This window comes from Callospermophilus lateralis, unplaced genomic scaffold (genome assembly GCF_048772815.1).
Source record: "Callospermophilus lateralis isolate mCalLat2 unplaced genomic scaffold, mCalLat2.hap1 Scaffold_66, whole genome shotgun sequence".
Taxonomy (NCBI): domain Eukaryota; kingdom Metazoa; phylum Chordata; class Mammalia; order Rodentia; family Sciuridae; genus Callospermophilus; species Callospermophilus lateralis.
The window spans coordinates 3,414,446-3,435,102 of NW_027514882.1; the positions used below are offsets into that span (position 1 = coordinate 3,414,446).

Sequence of the window (20,657 nt, forward strand, 5' to 3'; positions counted from 1 at the left end):
CACCACTTATCTTCTATAATATCTTTAAAAATAAAAGTTTGTTTATACTAAGTGTTGGTGTTGACTAAGTATTGCTGAAGGTGCTGAACAAATGGAAATCTCATAAACTACCACTGAGAATTCAAAAGCCTATGACCACCACAATAAATAAGTTGGCAGTCTCTTAAAAATGAAAATACTCCTACCATAGGACCAAAGTTTACCAGTCCTAGGTAGTGACCCTAAAGAAACAACAGGATATATTCATGACAAGATTTGGAGGTAAGTGTTCATAGAAATTTATTTGTAATAGCCAAAGAATGTAAACAACTTCAATGTCTATCAATAGGTGAATGGCAAAAAAAGTTTTGATAAACCGATACAATAAAATACTACTCAGAAATATAAAGGGAAGAACTATTGATACATGCAACAACATGGATGAACCCAAAATCACACCAAACTGTAATGATAGGAAGATCAGTGATACCTGGGGATGAATGTTGAGGTAGAAAGAGGCAGGAGGATATGATTGAATCATACACTTTCAATTTAGGCAGTTTATTGTGTACAATTTTTATCACAATGAAGCTATTTAAAAATATTGCAAAAATAAAATTGAGAAAAACTGGACAGTAATACAAGTAATACAAGAAGAAAATATAGCTCAGAAACATTATATGTTTATGTGTATTGTGTGTGGGGGGGAAGTGTGCTTTATAAATTAAATGAAACAAAGTCCCCACACTATGAAAATATACATATATATTTAAAAAAAAAACAAAGTCTGCTAAACAGTGAGTGAATCCAAACAATTTTGTCCATGCATATCATGACAAAGGGGCATTTGCTTCTTTATTTAGTTTTACTGACATAATTTATTCAGACTTCATAATACCTTGTCTTAAATACAAAAAAAAAAACACAAAACTTCTTAATTGGTCTAATTTTCTTCATGCTGATGGCAAAGTTGCTATCATATAGTACACCCTAACTGTGCTAACATCTTACTGAATAATAAGTAGGCAAGTAAAGTGTTTCTAGAGCCAGCAAAATACAGATCAGATTAGATGAGTTGGCATAATATTTATAGTACTTCATTTTATTATTTATATCTGACCTCCCTTGTAATATCCTTATGTACTTTAGAGCCCACTTAAAGTGGAAAGGTGAGTTTAAAAAACTTCTGTTTGCTTATGCTGCTATTGATTCGTGAAATATGCTTCTACCCCATTTCTACTTATGAGATACTACTTACTTTTCAAGTTAGAACTTTGATAACACACTCCTTCTTACAAAAATCATTAAATGAAAATGAATTGCTCTTCACGTTTGATCTATCCATCCTGGTTTCAGATGTTATTATATAAACTAACACATACCACATTATATTGTCAATTGTGGTCTCTTTGATGAAATGACATTTCTTCAAAGATATTTCCCTGCAATAATGATAGGAAACAGATTGTAAGTATTTGGTAAATTGACTTCAAATGTCAAATAATCTGTATTTTAAAAAATAACCTTGCACATAAAATAATTGGAATATAGTTTAAAATAGAAATATAAGGCTATATTTTATGTGGGTTTTATAACAGCATGTTAGAAACTTGTCCTTTTCTCTTATTTTGTGATTGAAATTCCTTTTGGTCAATATTTATACATTAAATATTTTTAGTAGTCGATCAATATATTCTTTTGTCTTGATACTTATTAAAATTTAAAAAAATGTATTTTTAATTTTTTATTTACTGTAAGCTTGTTATCTACTAAAATATTATTAATCAGTATTTTTTCTTACTTTTTATATGTTTGTACTGAGATATAGTATAACATACGTACCAGGTGATAGCCAGAGTAGCACAGAAATTATATATAGACTACATGCTCAAAACTTTTCACTTCTTTTTTAAAAATTTAAGACATAGATATTTTTTTTAAGACATAGATCTTGTATTGCAGAATTTAATTATCTGAAATATTTTCATAAGGAGGACAATATTGTTTAAGGTTTTTGAGTATATTTTGAATGAGATATTTGAGACATTAAACTTTACAGAACTCCAAGTTGCAGCAACACTACTTTATTATCTAGTTTTTTGATTGCAGATTCAAGGAGGATCTTGTATCTACACTGCCCACAATATGAATTATACTGCAATTAGATTATATCTGTCATAGATTAAATCAATATTTCTGTCCTTGTAATTCATTCATAGTTTTCTAGATTCATAGTCATGAATCCATATAATGATCCCAAGTACTAAACATTGCCTTTGAATTTGTGATTGAATTGACATATGTAAAAAGTCACTTATAGCTAGATAAGCCATGATGAATGTTTAGCTGTGAATCCTAAAAAAAAATGGCAGTTATTTTGTTGCAGTAAATGTGCAATATGATGCAAACTATCTGGTCACAATTTATTCCTTTATGTTAATTATGTGTATGCTGAAGATGTCAGTAATAGAAAAACAAATGATTAATTTGAGGATCTGAGCAAAGGAATATGTAAAAACAAGGGAGAAGAACAAAGAGAAAATCACTATTTTTGTACATTTTTTGTAGGGATTATAAACTGTGCAATTCTTGTTGCTTTGCAGTGATAACTTATTTAAACAGCAAGAAGTAGGTATTTATATGGCCTTTTCCTTTCCATAACTGCAAAAGTCAAAATAGGGATGTACAACTGTTGTAAAGCATATGAAATATGTGAAAACTTCTGTAATGTTCTAGTTCTTGGATTGCTCCTGTTTTCCCTTGATTATTGCAGAGTTTTTAACTTATTTATATGCTTGCATATGCTCTTATTCATACCTTTTTATATATACATATATACTATATAGTTTATTTATATATAATTTAATGTAACATAAATATTATTTTTAAAAAAATATATAAGAAGAAAAGAAAGGGAATGATTTTGTTTTCTTCCAGCCTTCAATAATCACTGAACTAAGTGCATTTTGCTGAGGAATTACAGCTTTTGGAGACTTTATTTACCTAATTATTTCTGTTGGTGTTCACATATTTAATACTTACTTAATATCAACTTAAGAATAATTTATTATTCTCATTGATTGGATCTTGAAATATTGTGTACCCTAGTTATCTACCATAAAATTTGTCGTAAAATAATTGCCATTTTATTATATCTTAAGATTTTGAGGTTTAAACTTTGATCAGGCCACTGCTGGGTAATTCTGTTTTTTAAAATAATTGCCATTTTATTATATCTTAAGATTTTGAGGTTTAAACTTTGATCAGGCCACTGCTGGGTAATTCTGTTTTTTATGTCATCAATAGAATTCACCCATTGCTATTATGCTTGTAGTGGGTTTTATGTGAAGGCTTCAGACAATTTTTACCCAGAAGTGATGTCTGCTGCCTTGGGGCCTCTGTAGCTTGATAGCCTCAGGTGGTTAGCATCTTATGAGACTCAGGCACCCAAGAGCAAGTTTCCTACTGAGACAAATGGAAGCTCTAGGGCCTTCTAGCCTTGAATTTCACATGGTGTCTCCTTTGCTTATACCCTGCTGGGTGAAGAGTTCATACACCCAGATTCAGAACTACCTATTTTTGAAGATGTTAAACAATTTACAGGCATATTATAGAACCATGGTACTCTATAAACACATAGAGAAAACTATGTTGTTATTTCACAAATTCCATAAATCCACATTCTTTTTCAGTACTTTTTTTTGAGATGTCTCTGCATCTCTACAGATAACTGGTATATTTCCCAGAACATATAATGAGGCTTTGGATAAAGGTGCCCTCTACTTTTTCTATTTATTTTCTTTGTATGTACTACCACTACTAAGCCCTCTTTTATTTGTAAAAATTAGCAAACTTTTCTGTAGCAAAACACCAGACACAAAGACCTCACAGTATATTTTGATTACCTGTATCCGTTATTTGGTTTGGCTAAGGATGGAGAAAAGTCTTGGCCTATGCCCAGGCTGATCTTTCAGGGGCAGAGAGTTGTGCCATATTTCTGCTTTAGGAAGTTTGCCTCTCTTCTTCTTGAGATTCTTCTCTAGTGGCACAGCCATCCTTTATTTTACTTTGACTTTGTTCTTCTCCCATCTCACTCTCCAGAGCTTCTAGCAACCCTGTTTCAGTCAAGAAGGCGATTAATAAGCTTTCTGCTATTTCTTTTCCCTTTCCTTTCTAACTTACACTGCCAACTCCTATTAGGCTATGCTTCTTCAGCCCCTTGCTCTTATTCCTACTTTCTGGCTTTCTATCTGACTTACAACTAGAAGACTTATAAAAATAGTATGAAAATCTTGAACCAGAACCCTCACATTCCCATGACTTGGCTACAACTATCAACTCATTGTCCATCAGGTTTCATTTTTGTAATGTCTGTACTTTTTGCTTTCGAATATATCACATCCAACTGGGCTAAGTTTAAGGTTTCAGAGAGGCTTAAGAAATAGCCTTAAACATAAGACATATGACTTATTAGTGGAAGTTTTAGAGATCAGTGACTACAATAGGCTGAATGAACAGATAGCACCTCCATACCTCAAGGTGTTTCAACAAGCAGTGCCTCCTCTTCCTTGGGGCATTTTATTTAACAGTGACTGGATGGACCAGTGGCATATATATATATATATATATATATATATATATATATATATATATATATATATATATATATATATATTTTACAGTTCTCTCAATTGTATGCTCTTGACCATCCAGCAGCAGCAGTGACATCAGAATTAGATTATTTAGTTTGCTTATTTGACCAACAGCTCAAGGGGCAACTGTCCTGGCATACATTCAAGAAAAGTAGGGTTTTACTCAGCTTTTTCATCACTGAGACTAAAAAATCGAAAGGAAGATTTTAGAGGAGGAAAAGTTTATTTGGCAATCACAGTTTCAGAGGTCTCAGTTCATGGCCAAGGTGAGGCAGAACACCATGGGGAAAAAGTATAGTAGAAGAAAAGGGACCAAAAAAAAACACCAAAATATGGTCATCACCAGGAAGCAGAGAGAGAGGGTGGGGTGAGGTTGGGGGGGTAGACTGACTTCTCACCATGGAGAAAATATATACCATAAAGGCAAACCTCCAAGTACCTCCTCCAGCTACACCCTACATGCTTACAGTTACCACCCAGTACATATCAAGGGGTGACTGTACTGATTAGATTAAGACTGTCATAACCCAATCATTTTACCTCTAAACGTTTTGCATTGTCTCATACATGAGGTTTCAGGGGACACCTAATATCTAAACCACAATAGTTTATATTGATATTTGTAATGCCCTTTTGAAATTTAAAGTTTTCTTTTATTGGCATTGATGTTACATCTCTTTCTCTGATATAAAAAGTAATGAAGTCTTCATTCAAGTCAGTGAAGAGGCAAGAAGGAAGACACAAGAAAATTTCATCATAGAATTGTTTCCTCATATCCCAAAGAGCTAAATTCAATGCAGATGGTTTATAGGATTAGTATTAAAGTCAGTGGAAATTAGGAATACTTCATCTATTCCATACTCTTTTCCATTCTGTTTTCAGGTGGTTAATATTCTGGAAAAGAAGTCAAAGAGTTCTACTGCACAGAGATGAAAGACTTATATGTATACACTTGGAAAATATAACAAAAATGTCTGAAATCTCACATGAATAGAATCATCAGTTTATCAACATAGGAGCAAATGGCTTATAAAAGTCTTTCCTGTTTTCTAATGGACTGAATGATTTTAATCAGAGGGTGGAACAAATGCTTACTTATAAATCCCTATCAAAGAGAAAGATAAGTCCAAGGCAATTTCAGCACAATGAAATTCTCAATTTTTATTTCATTATATTGTGTATTTATTTCTTAAGAACTTTAATACCAGAGGAAGTACTAAAATTAAGGTCTATATGGCTGAAAGGAAAATTGAAAATATCACAAAATACTTTGTAAGATTCAATGTTTATTTATTTTTTTAATGTGTCCCTATTCCACATGTAATGGAACCTGGCCTGCTCAGAGTCTTCCAGAAAGAGTAGCACAAACACTTATATTCAAAAACTGTTAAATTATCTCCCAAACACTTCCTATATCTACTTTGTAAAAGCTGCTCAACTGACTAGTCCTGTTCTGCATTACCTATGTAGCATTTTTATTGTTTTTAAATTCTTTTTAGTAATTATTCAACTGGCTTTTTATAAAGTTTAAGCCTGAGCATATACATTTATCAAAATGCACCTCAGATGAGTAAATATTAGACCAGTCTGGTACCACCTAGTGTATGGTGAATTTTTTTCTCTCCTGTGTTTTCAGTGTGCATTCTAGCACATATTTCTTGTTCCTGAGTCTCTATACTTCTACCTCTGTTTTATGATTTTTAGAAACCTTTCAGTCACAGAGAATTGAGGCCCACTCATGCTGCTTCTCAAAATGGGCTTACTAAACACAGGTGCCAGAAATCATGTCTTGAAGGAGCGATCCAAGGCACCAAGGCACCTCCAGGTACCTTGGCAGCTTCATCTGACACCTGTCTCATCCCCCTTTCATTTTTTTTTTAGCTTGGAATCAACTGTGTACCTTGTAAGACTCTTCAGCTTCAGGTCACTCAGTGCTCACAGTCTCTCAATTAATGGAAGCACAAAGTTAGAATCAGACTTGTCCTTTACAAAGCAGGACAGTCATATTATATACAAGGGTGGGGGTGCAGAGGATTAATCAAATAAGTTTTATGGTAACATATCTGAGTAGGGACACTCATCAGGGATTTTACTAAAGGAGGAGGATATTTTCCAGATGATTGTGTGTGTGTGTATGTGTGTGTGTGTGTGTGTGTGTGTGTGTGTGTTTGTATATTGGTGGGGGGTTAAGTAACTAAATTAGTCTCATGAAAGATATTCATATGGGAATTATGTGATATAGTTAGGGTAGTCTTGTTTTGTTTTTGCTGTATATTTTTCCTACTTTAAATGTGAAATAACTAATAGTCTTTTATGCATTTTACATTGGTAATTGTTTTTCTTATAAAACAAAATAAGTCAGTATTAGATAACTTGAAGATGTATCTTAAAAATATCATTTTTTAGGGGATGTGGCTCAAGTGGTAGTGCACTCGCCTGGCATGTGTGCGGCCCGGTTTCAAGCCTCAGCACCACATACAAACAAAGATGTTGTGTCGCCGAAAACAAGGAAATAAATATTAAAAAATTCTCTCTCTCTCTCTCTCTCTCTCTCTCTCTCTCTCTCTCTCTCTCTCTCCCTCTTTAAAAAAATATCATTTTTTAGAACAGTTTGTTGTGCTAAAACTTTTTTTAAAGAGAGAAAGAGAGAGAATTTTCTAATATTTATTTTTCAGTTTTCAGTAGACACAACATCTTTATTTTATTTTATGTGGTGCTGAGGATCGAACCCAGCGCCCCACACATGCCAGGTGAGTGTGTTACCACTTGAGCCACATCCCCAACCCATGCTAAAAAATTTTGAATGCCTTCTAGCCAGGTAAAAAGGACAAGGGACATGCAAAATAATAATATCATTGTGTAGTTTAAAAAAACTGAAAAAAAATACTTTTTGTCTTTTGTTTCTTAGAATAAACAACGTGCATTTTTTAAAAATTAAAATAAACTTCAGAATGCCTATAAAATGTAAACTTCTGTAGGAGGTAATGGCTTCCCCATAATTACCAGAGAAAATCAAGTCCTCAAAGAGAAGACAGGAAGGAAACAGACAATCCAATATAAGGTGATGAATTTTAATATAAATACAGGACATTTTCTGTGCCCTCATCTTAGTTTAAGATGTTAAAACAAAGAACCATCAACTGAGTGTGTTAAACAACAAAAACTTATTTTTTTACAATTCTAGCAAAGAGAAGTCCAAGTTCCTGGTAGCAGTGTGGTCCAGTTCTTGATGAAGGCCTACTTCCTGGTTTACAAATGGACCAACTGTGGTTATATTAGAATATATACATTCTGGCAGAGACAAGAGTGAGAGAAGCTCCCTATTGTCTTTTTTCTGAAGGCCCTTCTCCCATTCATGAGGATTTCACCCTATAAGCTGATTACCTCCCAGATTTTTCCTTCTCCTAACACTATCACAGGTAGGATTCAGGATTTAACATATGAATTTTGGGGGAATATAAACATTCAGTCCAAAGCACCTTACTGTATACCAGCCCCTATTCAGAGTACTATCTGTATACTGATTCATCTATATTTTATTATAATTCTGCAAGTCAGGTTCAGTTATTATCATTACCCGGTTAAAGATGAAGAATTACCAGCACAGAGAAATGGCATCACTTGTTTACCTCAGTACATGATAAGGACTGTGCTGTTCTGAACTTGGTATCAAATGCTTATACTGAGTAGATAATTTATATGAGCCTGACAAGGAGCGGTATATGGATGATTTTAATGAAAGCAACTAGGTTATCTGGCATAAGCTTATTCCTGCATCTACATTGTTTCTATTAAAATTCTTCAATTTGTAATATATATACAAGGAGTCAGCTCCTGATTACAAGTTTCATGGTGCCTTCGTTATATATTTTTTTGAACTCTGCATGTTGAGACATTTTTAACTAGACCTTGCTGCACAGAATCTCTTGCCATTTGTGAGCTTAGCTCATCAAATATTTGTTAAAGACTGAGAAGTCTAGTATCTGACCCCCAAAACTTTGCATTCCAAAGACTTAGGAATGAAGAAGCTAATTGGAATCTAATTTAAATTCTGAAAAACGCATTCAATGGTAACATATGGATTTCTCCCCTTACAGTTTATCCTTCATTATTTTTAGTGAATTCCTTCTCATTCATATAATTCACTCATTGTGTCATAAAACCTAGAGAACATCCAAAAATATGCACACTAACTCTTAGTATGCCATCAGATTTATTACTCAGAAAATATTCCTCCAAAGTATATTCACACCAATAAGCTCCTTTTTAGATTCTTTGTCATTTTATTTTCTTTAGTAAATCTAATAATATGATTAGAGTTGCTCAGATAATCTTCCATCTCAAGGTTTTATTCATTTCTGATTCATTGTGTCTATTATTAAACCCAGCTGTTGATGTTTTTGAACAAACTGATTTCTGAATTAACTCTACATTGTGTTCTCTAATAACCCCACTTCAGTATTACCATGGGTTGCTCCCAATTTACTTTTAGATAATTAAAGCCTCTCTTTATTTCTATCTAAGTTGCCTGTTTTATTTCCCAGAACACAAGGATGTGATTTCATTCATGTTGCTCTAGGGGTCTAAAGTTGATAATCATTTTTCTACATCTGCCCTCATCAGTGTCTGCTTGCAATATATGTTGCTATATCCCCACCCCTTGGCTTCTGCTCATTAGCATTCACATTCCTACTGATATATTATGTTTCTCTGCCACAAGTCATTCCTTGTTGTTTTCCTATAAAGTCGGTACCTTTGCATCAGAATTGTCCTAATTTCCCTAGCATATTAGATATTTTCCCTATTGACTTGTTTATGATGATTATTTACATATGAATGCATCTGCTTCAGAACTGATGACACCTTTTACTGAAATAAGAATATATATATATATATATATATATATATATATATATATATATATATATATATATATATATTCTCAATATCAGAATAAGCAATTTGCAAGTGAATATAGGGAGAGAAGAAGATGTAGGTCATCACACAAAAATCCCAGGTTGTTTCTCTGTTATTTTCATGATCGAAACTAGAAAATTAATACATTATTTGTTAAATCAGAACAAAGGGAAAGTGGTTTAGAAAATTATCATATTCAATATATTCTAACAGAGGTTTACTTTTAGAATTATATACTTATAAGTATACATATGTATCTGAATATGTACCTATGCAGGTATAGGTATACTTTGAATTTGATATGACTTTGGGTTTATACTCTTAAATACTTAATTTTAATACTTAATTACTTAAGATTTTTTTTTACCAAATATGTATGTCTTATATGACAAAATCAAGTAATAGAATTTATGAAGAATATGTAGAATCACTAGTTTTCTGTATGTAGATTTAGAATTAATGTGTCTGGTATGAGTTTCTTGGATTTTATTAATCTCCTTTAATAAAATACCATTATTTTTTGGATGATAAATATGTAAATTTCTCAGGAAGACTATGTCATTAATAGTTTTATTGTGAAATAGGAATTGGAATATATAGTTAATGCAGGTAGGAAATTTCTCTAAAAGTCACTATCTTCTTTTAATTCTTGGATCACTTCATTGTTTAACAACTTTCCTACCTAATTGTATAGTTACCAAAATAGTAACATCTATACTGAAAAATCCATATTCCTAGAAGTTAAGAAAGTATGCTTTAAGATTGTGCAGATTAATTTAATGCTACCTAGTAATATAAAAACAATTTCTTGGAAGCACCCAACCCTCAACTTTTTCCCACAATTTTTACTAAGCAGAAAACCTAACTCCCTTTAGTTTAGCTTCTTTAAAAATGTGTATTAGTATATTTTGCCTTTTCAAGAATAAGACTTTCTTCATTCTTTTAAATAACTCTCTAATAATATGTACTTGAAGAAATTAGATTTTAAGTATCAGTAATCCAGATTTTCCTCTTACATGCCAACTCTTTTTACCATGTGGAATAATATCACAAGAATCCCTATTACCAGATGTGAAGAGTTTCTTGGAAAGCTTTTCTATTTTACAAATGGGAGAGTTGGGAAAATAATTTCTTAAAACTTTAATGCTCCAATTGCCTGCTAGTAGGGAGCTGAGATAGTAAGTAGAATGTTTTGAGCCTTGATTTGGGACAGCCTAAGAAATCCAAGCCTGTGAAGAGGACTTAGAAGTTGACGTTTGATGTCCTGAGACTTTTCTTTACAGTACCTAGAGTATTAAATATTTCCTATACTATAGGAATCTTAATTTTTAATATATAAGAAGAATCCAGATATAAAAACAAAGCTATTTTTAACAATCACCACAAAAAACATTTCATCATGAAAGCACAATCTTATGATGTTTTTCTTAATATTATTGACAATACAAAAGTGACAAGGAAACTGTGTTCCAGGGGAAAATTAAATAGACCTACTTAAAATATATACAGAGGTTGAATGTAGAAAAATTTGAAAAAATGAGGTTGAATATGTAGGACAGTTTTGATATGAAGAGTCTATATTTTCTTTATATTGTTTCTGTTTTACTACAATCCTCTCTATCTTTTGGAATCTAGTGTTTTTCCTAATTCAATTATCAATTTTCATGTATCTCATTTTAAGTAATATTATGGTATTTATTTTTAATCAATGAGAATTAAAAAAAAAACTAGTTGTAAGATCTTTTCATACTTTTCAGTAAGAAGATCCATTTCTAAATCACTAAAGTTTTCAAAAACATATTGTAACCTTTACAAATACTTGATATTTTTCAATTTAATTTTGACCTTTAAGTTTATAATTTTACCAATGCTTCTGGTTCTCAGTTTTCAAAACCAAGCATTAAGCTGATCAGTTAAAACCACTGTCCTGTACTAAATAGTGATCAATGTATTGACCTGTTCCCTAACATAATATTCGGTTTAAATTTTAAACAACAACTAAAAACATTTGTGACTGTTTCTTTTAGTCTTTAAGCAAGTGAAAGCATTTTCTATACTTTTCTGTACCCGTCAGTGAAAAATGTCAACGTGAGCCAGCGACATTATATTACACTCTTTGTTTGTATGTTTTGTTGCTTTACATACAAGGTTTTCCTTATAGTTTATTTCTCCCTAAGAGGCGGCACTTTGTTAATATGGCTGTGTACAATTTTCTGACAAGTGCTGAACCTACCCTAACAAAAAATGGTTCTTATTTATGATGTGTCAAACTACTGTTCTGAGAGTAGACCTTTTAGGTTGCATTTAGCCTTTAATTTGACTGAATTTAAATGGCATAAAATGCCTTTTAGTTGGGCCTTGGCTGGCATATTATATATCTCATTCAATGAAAAACATTCACATGCAAATACGGTTTGTTTGGAGTGAGGACAAATGCAACTATCATGACTGATGAAGGCTTTTGATCACAGTTCTACACACTGAAACCTTGAAAAAGAAGAGGCTATTTGGACTGGCATCTGAAATCCCATGAATTATTTAGTTCACATTATTCATAAATCTCTTTGAAGAGGAGGTTTTATGAGGTTTTAAGGAGGAGTCATCTTAGTTTTGTTGCCAGTTTCAATGTATGCTGTAAGTGCCTACCTGCATAGGAGCACTTTCTTTAAACGCTAAGTCTTCCCTAGTCAGGAAAGTGTGTTACTCTAGTACACTAGCAAGTAAATCTTGTAGCTCTTAGGAAATGGAATCACATGCCCATTCCTTCTTTACTTCATCTACCAGGATCTATTACTATAGAAAAGTGAAATAAGAATAATTTGGAGCATTTCATGCTGAGTATATGTAGAAGTAGACTTTTCCACAAAACACATTTTCTATTTCAGCTTTACGGCAGAGCAATCTGAACTCACTCCTTCCTCCCAACACCATGAATCCCCTTTCCTCTGGACCTTTGCATTGAAGTTGCTGTGTGTACAGGCATCTCTTGCCCCAGATTTTCAACCAGCTTCATCTAGCTGGGGAATTGATTTTTTCAAAATTTAATCCCACACTGTTGACCTAGCCCTAGTTTTACAATTAAGTTCTATTTTAATTACTTCTCTACATAGTTGTTTTCTTTTCTACAGGATAAAATCTCCCATGACAGGGACTAGTAGTAATCACATTCTTTGTCCAAGTACATCATTATTCCTATAATTTATACTGGACATTTAATAAGTGGCTCTTAGATTATCTTAACTTGAATTATATTCAAATTATATCTCCAAAATGGAAAAATGGATATATTTTGTTTTCAGTTTATACAAAGAACTATAACTTCAAAATTATTTTCACATTTGAGCCACTGTGAGAAGTTTAATATTAGGTAGTACTGTGGGGAAAAAAAATCTTCCATTCATTGATCTTGCATTGGCTTTTGGCTAGCACAGGGTGTGACTCATGTTCAGGCCTTGTTTTGAAAGTGTGAATCAGAATTTATAGTTTGCTCACTTTAATTTTTAAGCGATATTATCTACATTTTAAAACTAATGAACAGTTGCAGTTTATGATTCTAAATAACTATCTCAGCCTTTCAATTTAGAGTTCACAGTATTTAACAATGCTGGAAAGGAAGAGACTTAGAGTACATAATATTTAACAGTATCTTCCCACTCTTAGGATTCTCTGATTATCTGAAATTATCCCAGGTGGGATTTTAGGCTTAATAGTAGATTCAAATGTAAACAACCTGAATAAATTTAGTTACAGTTTGACTATTTAAAAATCCTGAGAACTTTTCTCTCATAAATATAATTTTCTGTAGATTTGTGGGATTTGTCAACATATTTATTAATATGTATACATAAACTGGTTTGTAAAATTATAAAACGACATTGTGACACAATATTTACTTTCCAAGATAGATAGACTATGTAATTCTATAGATGAGATAAGCCAGAACAATGGCTACTGAAAATCAAGAGTTATGGTATAAGGGGAAGATTCCTGTGTTGGGACTTGGAAGTTTTCGAAATTCTTAATCCTGTTGTCAGTGACTTGGTATTACTGAGAAAATTTCTTACTGTCCCTCCAGCCTAAGTTTCCCCATATTCAGTTTGGAATTAACAGTGCCAGATCTTAGAATTTTTTGTGACTCCTTATGCAATCATAGATGTGTAAACATTTCATTTGAAAGCATTACATTGCTTGTCAAATTGTGAGATTTAATAATATTAATTAACTCTACAAAATTTATGGTAGATCATTTTCTGTAAAGGAAGGTTACTTATTAAAAGAATGTATTTTTAGTTTGATTTAATGAAGTTGTTAATTGTTGTAGGCTATTTACTTTTATCAAATGCACATTTCTAGATACCTTTGGTATGCTTAAATAGGTCTTTCAAGGTAATGGCCTACAAAGTTATTGTTAGGTTTCATTATGAATGTAGCTGTTACAGACATTAAAACTCAAAGTAGCGGGGCATGGTGGTGCATGCCTATAATCCCAGTGGCTCAGAGGTGAGCCTGAAGCAGGAGGATCATGGAATCAAAGGCAGCCTCAGCAATTTAGCAAGGACCTAAGTAACTCAGTGAGACCCTATCTCTAATTAAAATATTAAAAAAGGGCTGGGGATATGGCTCAATTGTTAAGTGACCCTGGGTTCAAACCCTATTACCAAAAAAAAAAAAAAAAAAAACCCTCTCAAAGTGGAAGGTATCAGTTTAAACAACAGCAACAAACAAAAAGGATAACCATCTAACTTCTTCACGATTGGGTATTTTATTAAACTATAAACTATTGTATATCATAATCATTATCTTTAAAAGTATATGTTAGTAATCTGATAATTCTAGGTAGTATTTGATATATAAAATGTCATGATGATATTAGAAGCAAAACTAGAATCTATTTTACCTGTAGCACAATATGATGCCATCTCCCCATCTCCCCACTTGGTTGCCATAGCATTTTTAAAATTTTTAATTATTATTTTCATATGTTTTTTATATGTGGCAGTAGAATGTATTTTGAAGTTATACATATATGGAGTATAATACCTCATTCTTCTGGTTGATGTGATGTAAAATTACATTGGTCATGTAATCATATATGTATATAGGATAATAATGTCAGACTCATTCCATTGTCTTTCCTATTCCCATTCCACCTCCCTTCCCTTTATTCCCCCTTTGTGTAATTCAAAATACTTCTGTTCTCCCCTAACCACCTCTCCCACCATTATGAGTTAGTATCTGCAAATCAGAGAAAATGTCTGGCTTTTGTTTTTTGGGGATTGGCGTATTTCACTTAATATGATATTTTCCAGTACAATCCAGTTACTGGTGATGGTCAAAATTTCATTCTTCTATATGGCTAATAACCAATTGGTTGTATATACCACATTTTCTTTAGTCATCTGGTTGGTTCCATAGTTTGGATATTGTGAATTGAGCTGATATAAACATTGATGTGGCTGCATTACTAGTATGCCATTTTAAGTCCTTTAGATCTAAACAAAGGAGTGGGCTAACTGGGTCAAATGGGGGTTTCTTTCATTCCAGTTTTTCTGAGGAATCTGTATACATGGAGTAGCATTTAGAGATGCTCAGAAATTGAGGACACAGAATATACTTCTGCATCATTTACATATCCTGATCTCTCTCTCTCTCTCTCTCTCTCTCTCTCTCTCTCTCTCTCTCTCTCTCCATACATTTTTTTCTACTTTCAGTGACAAAGTTCATTTCAAATTTCATTTTGACTATAATTTCAGACTACTTGAATCCAATATTAATATAAAATAGTGATACTTGTTTTCATGAGTGATACATAATTGTTTTGTGTTCATAATTGCTTTCATTTAGAGTTTCTTCTAAAATATTTACCCTGTTCTACAGAGGAGACAGTTCATGACATTCCAAGATATCTGTAACCTAATTGGCTTCCACATATAAAATATGAAGTGGCTTGTTTAATACACTGTAATTATGTAATTACAATTGTTTTCATGTGTCTGCAAATCCCTATGTCATTTTGACATTATATTTTAATAACGGACACTGTTTGAAATAACTTTTCCCCAAGTGCTCTTTTAGGCAAAGTTTGTAATAAATTTTTCAGAAAATTTTCCATAAAGTTACTGTGCAGAAGATTTTGCTAGTGCACCAAATAGATTTTCTGAAAATGAACTTTTAAGACCATTTTCCATTATATTTCCATATGACCCAAATAATGTTACCTATAGGCATTTTACCATAAAGGGAAGACTACATTAGGTCACCCCTTCTCTCACAATATTGAAATAACCACATAAATAAAGTTCCACTCAGAGAATGTTTGACTCAGATAAAAAGTTCAGACCATAAAATTATGTTCTCCAAAAATTATTCTTGTTAATTAACATTGTATTTGACACGCTTGCCTGAGATCTCCTAATATGGCTTGAATTTAAGGATTAGAGACCCTGTAAACTCTGGCTTTCCTTGAGGTTGCCATACCACATATACCAGTGCCTGGCCTATCCAAGTGAGTCAAATGTCCCTTTTTTGATATCACAGTTACTGATACATAGTTGTGGTGTATGTAATTATACAATGGAGCTGAAGGAATGTCAGGAATGATAGATGATTAAATCCGGTTAGCTCAGTTACTTGAAAATAACTATTTTAGGACCTGGTATCCTTGTCTATAAAATTTATAAAAAGTCACATTCACAACAAAGTTTTAAGTTGGAAAACATATTTTTGATTGGTTGATCTACACTGTGAATTTTTTTTCCACGTGTTCTACTTGATGGGTTGATTTGGAAGCAGCATTCTTTTGTCATAGATTTGCAGGTGATCCATGAAACATCTAACCCCTACTTTACTCTTCAGGTTTGGCTTCCAGTCTTTGGGTCATAGCACTATTAATAACTCCAATGAAGAAAACAAAGAACATTTTAAAATTTACTGCTTACTAGTTTGGATAACACTCTTGGGGGAAATGTTGATGACATCTAAACCTAAATGCATGTGTTTATTTATCATATAATGAACTTCACTTATTCATTAACAGTTTTTTTTTTAAATCACATGCCTCCTGGATTATCTCTAGCTATCTTATGAACACACAAGAGTTGACTTCATTTTGACACTTCTTGATATTTCAAATAGAAAAGCTCTTTGTGGAAAGTGCATACAGCTTATGAGTTTTATAATTTAAAAAAAATATGTGTATGTATGGTTCTTTTTCCCTCTAACTCTAAAAATCGATATTATTAAACACAGCCCCAATCATTCATTCAAACCACTTAGGTGTTGTTTCATTCTTCTGTTCTGTGGGGCTGAGTTTTGAACTTGGGGCCTCATACAAACTAGGCTGAGCTCTACCACTGAGCTATACTCTCAGCCCATTAAAGGGCAATTTTTGAAGTGCTGTTACAGGCCTGTGGCCTGCCATGTGGAAATGGACAGCCACTTCAGTCCTTTTAATGTTGCTAGAAACAATTCCAGTAAAACACAGTGTAGCAAGCAAAACTTTACCAAAGAGACTGAGAAGTGAGGACACTGTACAGCCTAGGAACTGTGTGGAACTCCTGCAGAGAGGATGGTATGGTACTCACAGAGTTGAAGTTTTTAAGGAAATATTGTCCATAAGTTTTTGTCTCAGTTTCCTGCCCCCTTAATTGGTCATACTACCTTTTGAAAAGTCTCCACCAAGTTTACTTTGAGTGTCTTGCTGCTTTGGCTATCAGGGTGAGTGGAGGTTGTGACATAGTTTCGGTGATAAGAGAGGGAACTGGAGACATGGCTACAAGAGATAATGATGACATGGTCCAGAAGCTCTTGCTTTTTCCTAAAAGGGTGTCATTTGTTAAGGCTAGAGGAGATTTTGACATACCAGGTCTCTATGTCCAGGTTTCTATCCTTTCAGAAAATGCTCCCTGGGCTTTTTAGTTACACTTGTCATTGTCATTTCACCCGACTCACCTCTACCTAACAGTGCCTTGTGAAGCTCTAAGAATATTCTGAGTCTCCATCTTCAGAAAGCTCACCGTCTAGGAATGGAGATCAGATGGTAAACATACTCAATTCACTGTAAATTCTCTCATTATGAATGGAGAAGTGTCTTGAGATCATAGAGAAGAGCATCTCATAAATTTCTGAGACATCAAGCTTAGGTTAAAGTCTGAGTCTTTAAGGAGGAGCAACCGTTAGGCAGGAAAAAGCAGAAGCCAGGCAGGGCTAGCCTGGCCTAGGATATGCTGCTCCAATGAGTGCAGAATACACTTGACACGGAGGGTTGCCAGTTGAGGTTGTAAAGATAAGTAATTGCAACTGAGAGCAGACAGTGAAGACTTGTAGTCTAGTAAAGAAGTTTGGGCTTCAACTTAAAGGTAATAGTGAATTACTGAATGGTTTTAAACAAAAGAAGGGTGTGGTCAGATTTGCATTTTAAGAAGAGTCACAGATTGGAAGATGGGTTCAGGAGACCAAGAGAAATGCTCTTATAATAATGTAGGTGGGAGTTGAATACTGGATTTAAAATGCCTGTAATAAATCAGGAATGGAAGCATAGGGGATATAATGGAAATTAGTGGCTGGATATGTATATTGGGTAGGGAAAGAAGCTCAGGTTTGGAGGAATAATAATAATCGGACTATAACTGGCACTTGTTGAGTTGAACTCAAACGTTTAGTAAATTTCTATGTATTTGTTCTTTTCAATAAATAATTCTGATTCTGCAATAGAAGAGCTGTTTTTAAATAATTGTTTCTTTTTAGCTGAAACTGAGTTTAGAATGATCTGTCTTTTGTGTCTGATCTGAAGTTAGAAAATCAGAATGTGAAGCCAGTGGGGGTGTGTAGGGGTGTGTTTGTGTGTGTGTGTGTGTGTGTGTGTGTGTGCACGTTTCTTATTTATGTTTACTTTTATTTATTTTAACGTTATCTTTTTTCACAAGCAGGAAGCAACTATAAATTTTTCCATGTTAAATTCCTAAATTGAAGCCAAATGTTTTGGTAAAATATCAACATGTTAGTGTTTACCACGACATAATTCCTTTTCTTTCATTCACAGTTTTGATGTGGAAAATGGCACATCTGCGGGACGGAGTCCCTTGGATCCCATGACCAGCCCAGGGTCTGGGCTAATTCTCCAAGCAAATTTTGTCCACAGTCAACGCTGGGAGTCCTTCCTGTATCGATCCGACAGCGATTATGACCTCTCTCCAAAGACTATGTCCCGGAACTCCTCCATTGCCAGTGATATGTGAGTACAGGAAGGGGCAGAAATGAAGAAATCAACCCAATTTATTTCCACAGTTGATGATGTAATAATATCAAAGATTTTGTTCAACTGCATCACTCTTCTCTAAAACAGGAAAAATGAGTAAAATCATGCAAACTGAAAATGAATGGTAGATTCAAGTTGAGTACTCTGTCATTCTTGATAAGACACATTTATTTTCCCAGAAAAACATTGGGAAAAGTGAGAATTGCATTTTTAATACACACTTACATTTAAACATCAGCTTTATATTTATGTAGGACCTTGGTTTTAGCTGCCCTGCCACAATGAGTACTTTCTAATATTTTGAAAGACTTTAAAATCAGAAAATCCCTGTGAATGAATCTCAAGTGATGTATATATAAAGGCTCACACTGGTTTGTCAGATCACTTTAGAGATGTTTTGGAGATGTGGCTTAAATTAAACCAATTTTTAAAGATGAATCACTAGAGGCAAGCCCATAAAACATTAGACAGACTCGAATATCGCTGAAGACGTGGCACACAATGGAAAATACTATAAACTGCAGATCTTATGCTATTTTCAGTTCATTTTTGTAGCACATTCCATTCTTGTTTTTATGTACTATTTATGTGCTACGTTCTGCATTGTCATATTTGGTAGCTTACTCTATGTATAGGACTGATCTCCACTTTCCTCTTCTGGATCTCGATTTCTGTCCAGGTACACTCACCATCTTTCAAAACATAATCTCAAAAACTCCTAATGGGTTATAATTTATCTTATAGGAATTAGACTCTATGAGACCCCTAAGGGCCTGTGTTATTCTTGGTATCCTAATAGATCATCCAAGTATTACAGGTGGTCTAAGTGAAATTCTAGAAATTAAGTTGTGTTCTACTCTTCATTATAACCTCCAGTTATCATTGGTGTTTACTTTTAGTTATTAGTTTTTAGCATTTGCATTATTGTTGTTCACTCTTTATTTCCAAACAACTTTCTTTTCTCATTGGCCCTATCTCTGTGCTATTCTTATCCCACTTTCATAGGTTTGAAATTCAGGATAACTGTCTATTCATTCACCAATAATGAAAACACTTCTTGAGACTTCTGGCATATTTAAAGTTCCTATTCTGGAGTGGGGAGTGGAGGTCTGGAATTTTAGTTTATTGTTATAAAATTGGAGCATAGCATCCTTGAGGTATTTACAAATCACTACAAAAGCATGGAAAAGAGAAGGGGGATTTTCTGCCCAAGGGAACAGTGCAGAAAACAACAGACAGGGAACAATATTTGCAAAATATGAGGCATGGAAAATGACTAAATTAAGGAGTGACAGTCTGCTTGGTGTAGGGAGCAAAATGTGGTAAGAGAAAAAGATTCAAATGCAGTATATGGAGAACCAAGAGCCAAGGAGGTTCTTAGCTCAGGTTTGCCCTGATTATATTCTTGTTTCCATGCATTCCAATCACTCTATTGTGGAATCTTGGCACAGTAAAGTAGTCACAGGGAAGTGATTTGTGTCACAATTCATAGAAAAAAAGCAGAGTAAATTTGATGAACACCTAGATCAAGGAAATGGCAGTGGAGAAAAGAGATTGGACCAGATGCAAGAGGGACAAGGTTTATAGAAGTTTGTGCATGTGTGTGTGTGTGTGTGTGTGTGTGTGTGTGTGTGTGTGTGTTGGGGAGTAGCCACCTGGGGAAGGAGAATCAAAGGGATTGCTAAAGTTTTTACCCTGAATGAGTAAAATGATGATGTTGATGTGAGGAACAAAGAACAGAGAGTAGACAACATGATGGCAGGTAATAAGTAATAGATTTGGCCTTTATGGGATGAAGATAGGGGAACAAGACAACCATTAGGCCCAAGGACAAAGAGCAGAAATAGTAGTCC

At 33.6% G+C, this 20,657-nt stretch overlaps 1 protein-coding gene across 1 annotated transcript in view; it reads left to right on the forward strand.

The window, feature by feature from the left end:
- LOC143386883 (3',5'-cyclic-AMP phosphodiesterase 4D-like) overlaps positions 1-20,657 on the forward strand; it is a 144,208-nt gene that overhangs the window by 49,622 nt on the left and 73,929 nt on the right. Inside the window, exons 3-4 of the mRNA XM_077108397.1 lie at positions 7,816-7,937; positions 18,589-18,780. Coding sequence (XP_076964512.1) covers positions 7,816-7,937; positions 18,589-18,780 — 314 coding nt within the window. The remainder of the gene's footprint in view (positions 1-7,815; positions 7,938-18,588; positions 18,781-20,657) is intronic.